Source organism: Trifolium pratense, linkage group LG2 (assembly GCF_020283565.1).
Source record: "Trifolium pratense cultivar HEN17-A07 linkage group LG2, ARS_RC_1.1, whole genome shotgun sequence".
In the NCBI taxonomy this organism is placed as follows: Eukaryota; Viridiplantae; Streptophyta; class Magnoliopsida; order Fabales; family Fabaceae; genus Trifolium; species Trifolium pratense.
In genome coordinates, this window is record NC_060060.1 from 54,525,174 (window position 1) to 54,531,173 (window position 6,000).

Consider the following 6,000-nt stretch of genomic DNA (forward strand, 5'->3'; position numbering starts at 1 on the left):
CAACTTGCATTTGGCTCAACTATTTTATTTTTATTTTTATTTTTTTGGTTACAACTATTTTTATTTAGTTTTAAGTATTGTTTTTAACTAGTTGTTTATTTGTAAAAAAATAAACTAGCTGTTTGCATTTTTTTATGTGAAAAAAAAAATTACAGCAAAGAAATAGTGAGATCTTGAAACCGCATGATTTTTAACCTGTTTTTATACCATACCATTAGATCATGTTAACCGAGATTAAACCAGTTGAACGAGAAAGGATCCTCTGCAGTCAATTTATGATCCAGTGAAATATCAGCCTTAGATTTGATAATAAAAAATTCAAGAAAAATTTAGAGTAGGCTGTTTTAAATTAAACCAACTCATAAGACTTGCGAATTTGATCTAATTTCTGTCAAGTGCGCCCGGCAAACAAATTTAGAAAAATTATTCTGGCCTCTTCACTGAAATTAAGGGTCTCAGCCTATCCATTCAATTCCCAAAAAATTATGACTAAACATGACTACATCATCATGGCCAAATTAGTGAAATTACAAGCTCACTATCACACACTTTTTATTCTATCTATAAAATTATTCACTATCACTCATTTTCCAATATAATCATCAAATCTGAAGGTTGGCTTTTCTCTGAATCCAGCTCATTTAATAATCATATACTTTACTTAAAAATGAAATCAGACAAAAAAATCAATTTCATGACTATTATACAGCAGAGTGTACTAGAAAAAACAGCAATCACATTTTCTAATATAAGCATGCAAAAACACACTCCATGCAAATTACACATACACACACCCGGCACTAACTCCGGTTTTTCCTCAAATATTGGTTGTTCTCTTATCACTTTCATTAAATTTTCCTAACACCGCCATTCCAAAATTTCATATATAAACACAACTATACAAAACCCTTCATTTCACATATTAACTAACTCTCATACACATATCCTGCATTTATTCTTATCTTAGTTTTGTTTATAAACCTTTTTCTTATAGTTGAAGCTAGCTATGGTTGTGATCAGCAACGAAACCGAGCCTTATGGAGAAGAAGAGGAAACAGAAACCGAAAGTGTGGACTATGAGGAGCTGAAGAAACGTATGTGGAAGGACAAGATCTTGCTACAAAAGATGAAGGAAAAACAAGACAAGAATAATGAACCAGAGTTACAAGCAAAACAAGAAGCATCAAGAAGGAAAAAGATGTCAAGAGCACAAGATTCGGTGCTCAAATATATGGCGAAAATCATGGATGTTTGTAAAAAGGTTTTGTCTATGGAATTATACCGGAAAAGGGGAAACCGGTATCAGGTTCATCTGATAGTTTACGCGAATGGTGGAAAGATCAAATCCGTTTTGATCATAGCGCGCCTCTTGCTGTTGCGAAATACTTGCCACTTCTTGAACAAGACGAACAATTTAATACTATGATGGCTGATCCGAATTCTTACATACATCTCCTCCAAGATTTACAAGATTCAACTCTTGGTTCGCTTCTTTCTGCTTTAATGCAACACTGTGTGCCACCACAGAGAAGATTCCCTCTGGAGAGAGGGATATCTCCTCCGTGGTGGCCCACATGATTGGAAAATTGGTGGGGCGAACAAGGTTTAACGGCGCAAGAACAAGGCCCACCACCTTATAAGAAACCACATGACCTTAAAAAGGCTTGGAAAGTTTCTGTTTTGGCCAGTGTTATAAAACATGTCACCTGATTTGGAGAAATTAAGGAGGTTGGTTACTCAGTCGAAAACTTTGCAAGATAAGATGACAGCAAGAGATAGTGCTACTTGGTCTAAACAGTTATGAATCAAGAAGAAGCCTTGCTTGGTGTCACTAATAAGTGTTTTAAAATGTCTATTTTGGAGGAAGGTGAAAGCTCTGGCAATAGTAGTAGTAGCAGTAGTAGTAGAAACGAGAAAAGAAAGTGTGTGTTTGATGTTGGTGGTGATGATGCAGAGTATCCACAACAAAGTAAATTACCTATGAGTTTGGCTAATTTTCTTGATTGTGAAGCAAGAGTTGAAAATGTTGATGATTGGATGAAAATGGGAGAGATTGAATATGAAGGTGGGAAATTTGGATGGGATGTAGAACATTGGTTGAATGATGTGGATGATCATGATATGGAAGCTGCACTTGAAATAGTGAAAGGTAATCATAACATAGATGTTATTCCTCAAAATTCAGTGCATTATATTCAAGATCAAGAGGAAGAGAACTCTATTTGGGACTTTAAATATCAATACCATCCAGAGCAAGACTAATTAACATGTTTAATGCAGTTAATTATCTTGTCTCCATGCTATTTATATATTAGTATCTATGTCACACTTTTAATTTGTTGTAATGCCTTAGATTTATTTCTTTAGCTGGTTAGGTATCTTATGCTTGCAATTGCAGAGACTAATTTGTCAAGTCAGGTAGAATCACAATTGTCGCCGAAACTCTCCCTCAAGAGTTTTGACACAGCGTCGCCTTAGCAAGCTAGTTACCATATTTTTAGATATATCCTAATTCTTTTCATATTTGTTACTAAGAATAAAGTAATTATAGGAGATACTAGAATGTATTGTAGTGTTTTCTTCTTTAATTATTGAGTATCTCTCGGTGGAATGTATTTGAGTGTTTTATCAAGAGAGATGATAAATATCAGAATAATATTTCCATGATTCATGAAACCTCTAAGTTGTAACTTGATCCATTTTTAAAGATGCAATAAAGAGCTATGTTCTTGATAGGTCTGACTCTGAGATTAGGATGGATTATTCATCCAAAGTGTATGCAATTTGTTTGTTTATTCTTCTTGAGTTATTTTTAGTGACAAACAACATTTTCCTTTTATTAATTTGATTCATTGATAAAAATACTTAAACAACACATATCTAAATTGAAACGTCCACAAATTCTAGCTCAACTAATAAAAATGTCGAAATTGTTAGGTTGACGCTATGATCGGAGTTCGAACCCTGATCCCTCCACTTTGTATGTATGAGTTTCCAATGGTTTGTCATTTCGTTTATCTACCAACAAAAAATTGAATCTAGTAACTAACTGCCACATTAAATTGTAAAACATCAACAGCAATACATCATTTATAATCATTATAATTAATTAATATATACCACAATCAAGTGGCCTAATTACTTAGACAAAGTAAAACATAATTGTAAATAGTAACTAGAACTTAGTACACCTTCTATGATGTCCACAAGTACAAATACTTCAACACTAGTAAAAGAAACATATCCTAGTAATTATTAGTGAATAAAACATAACAAACAGAACAGAAACAGATCAATGTTATTGATCAAATATCTGAATCAGACAAGTAATATTTGAGGAGTTTTTGGCATTGAGGCAATGGCTCATCCATCAAGTAACCCATAGAATTTGCATAGTGAAGATGGTTGAGAACACCATTTTTGTAGTGACTAAGGACAATACTCGATCTGTTTCGCCCCGGATCTGGAGTATTACACCCTGCTATTGGACTCTTAACAAGCACAGTTTTGCAAATATGATCATGGTGATCAGTCTCAACTATAATGTTGTATGTTCCTGTTGAATCTGTCACTCCTTCTGTGTAGAAAACTTGGTTCATAGTCTTTCTGTCTTGGCATCGAATTCCAACTCTTGCACCTAAATTAAGAAGCGCGCGTCACAATAACATACACATTGTTAGACATAGTTTGAGATTCGTTAGGAATATTACTCGAATACTTCCTCTGGTCTTATATATATATAAGCAAATGTTCATTTTTTAAGTTCATTCAATAACTAATGTATTTGGTTCATTTGTTCGGCTCTAGCATGCTTCTCGACACATATCAAACACAAGAACATTAAATTAAGTGGTGTGTGTGTGTGTGTGTTTACCTTGAATGTAGAAGGTGGCGTTGGTTTCGAATCCGGCACGGCATGTATCACAATAAACACAACCTTTGACATGGAACATTGCTGTAGTAAGTAAAGGGAGGACAGAGATAAGGGAAAGGGACATTAACATTAACACTATTTTTGCCATGTTTGAAATGAGAATTATAGCAATGAATTGGATACCAAAATGAGAGGAAGAGAGGACTATATATTTTTCAGTGCGCGCGTTCCTTGCGCCATAAGAAGTGAATCATGTCTAACACTACAAGTGAAGTGAGATTGGTGGCATTAAATTCCACATGCTCATTCCTTTTCAGTGGCTTCCGTTTTTATAATTTATATTTGTTTAAAGAGTTCGAGGTTTCAACATACTAGTAAGTTTTTCCTCCGGTCTTTTTTAATAAGGAATACTTTGAAAAAATAAAATTTGATCTTTTTTATAAGAAACACTTTTTAAATTTATTCTTTATTAAATACACAATTCTATTTGTACCTTTATCAAATAAAATCAAATAATCATTCTAATCCTAATGCATAAATTAGAGAGACTTATTTCTCATGCAAATCTAGGATTAGTTTTGGATTAAAACATAAAATTTTAGAATTATTAATGAGAAAAAATAGATTCCTTAGTCTGTATGATTTTTTCAAAGTGTTCATAGTAAAAAGGATCGGAGGAAGTAGTAGGGATGCAGTCAACAATATTTGTGAAATTGTGGTGTCAGATTCACTTGTGTGGTTGCTCTTAGTCCAGTGTGTCGATTTAAAGGGTATCAGAGTTCGGATATATCAAGTATAAGTTAAGTCTCATATTAATTGGAATAGTTGATGTTGAACAACATAAAACATGAAAGAATTCATAAACATAATGTCTGAATATTTTAAGTAAACTTGTGGTGTTAAAACCACTTGTATGTAATGTACCAATCTAATCCAATAATACCCATCAAAGCCCAACAATTAGCAAATGTAGTATTAAAAATTTGGATTACATACATCTTTTGCATCTTGACTTATTTTTTAGATTCATTTTTTATCTCTTAACTGATCTAAATATGAGTTGCCTTTAACTTGAGTATGTTAATGCAAGTTAGTCATTTATGAGTCAAAGTCAAACTTACTCATAAGTGGATCTAACATGTCACTTGAAATACATCTACTTTGTAAATTGTTTAGTTTAGACATTAACTATAGAAGACAATGATTCATATCAATAGGCAACTTTCATGTATATGTCAAAAATATTGTTTGTTTCCCTTTTTTTTTCCATTGCTTTGATTTTTCACTGCGGAGAATTTACTTGAAAATATAAAAAATACTCCCTCCGGACACAAATATTAGCAAAAAAAGTTGTTTACGCAGTGTTTACGAAATTTAGTTAAGTGTAGTTAATTTTCTTGATTTAATGCAAAATATGAGTTAAGTTACTATATTACTCCTTTTGAAAAGTGTAAAAGTGAAATAAATACATAAATAAATAGAAATAAATAAGGGGTATATTAGAAATAATAGTATTAATTAGTTTAAAAGTAGTTAACTTTTGCTTATAATAATGATCAAAATTTGAAGTGTTTTTTTTCTTATAAATGTGATAGGAGGGAGTATGTTTTTAGAGTTTTACTCTATTATTATGCTAATTTGCGCTATTAGGCGTAGGCAATTTTCTCCCATACGCTACACGCCAACTTGATGTATAAGAATTTGGTTTTTTTTTTCTTTATTATTTTTTTTACAATGAGCTGGTTATTTTTGGTTATTTTTTTCTTTGTATTTTAGGAGTGAGATTCTGTTTAGAGAGAGAGAGTTCAATTAGAATTTTTCGCGAACATGAATAAGGGTTTTAGGGAGTGAGAACAAAGATTTAGGGAGCGAGAACAAAGAGGGTTCTCTTTTGCTAAAATTTTAGGGGTTGAGCAAAATAATCATTGAATCTGCCTTATAAAATCTAAATTATCGAATGGTAGAATTATGATTTAAAGTTAATTCTTGAAATTGCTTTTGGAATCTCTTTGTAATGAAATTTTTTGAATTAGTAGAATAGAGAGATGATCTAATGTTGGATCAACCGGGGTAAATAATATTGTGTGTTACTTCTCATTTTGGGTAACAGTGTGGTGTCAAATGAG

The 6,000-nt window shown here is 32.3% G+C and overlaps 1 protein-coding gene and 1 pseudogene across 1 annotated transcript; one reads left to right on the plus strand and one right to left on the minus strand.

The window, feature by feature from the left end:
- Positions 1-386: 386 nt before the first annotated feature.
- On the plus strand, positions 387-2,536 carry LOC123909912 (annotated as a pseudogene).
- Positions 2,537-3,086: 550 nt separating this feature from the next.
- Positions 3,087-4,096, minus strand: LOC123909485 (protein DOWNSTREAM OF FLC-like). The gene is made up of 2 exons (XM_045960326.1): positions 3,875-4,096; positions 3,087-3,637 (listed from the first exon to the last, which is right to left on the minus strand). The coding sequence occupies exons 1-2, from the start codon at positions 4,020-4,022 to the stop codon at positions 3,306-3,308; spliced, it is 480 nt and encodes a 159-aa protein (XP_045816282.1). The 5' UTR covers positions 4,023-4,096; the 3' UTR covers positions 3,087-3,305.
- Positions 4,097-6,000: the final 1,904 nt, after the last annotated feature.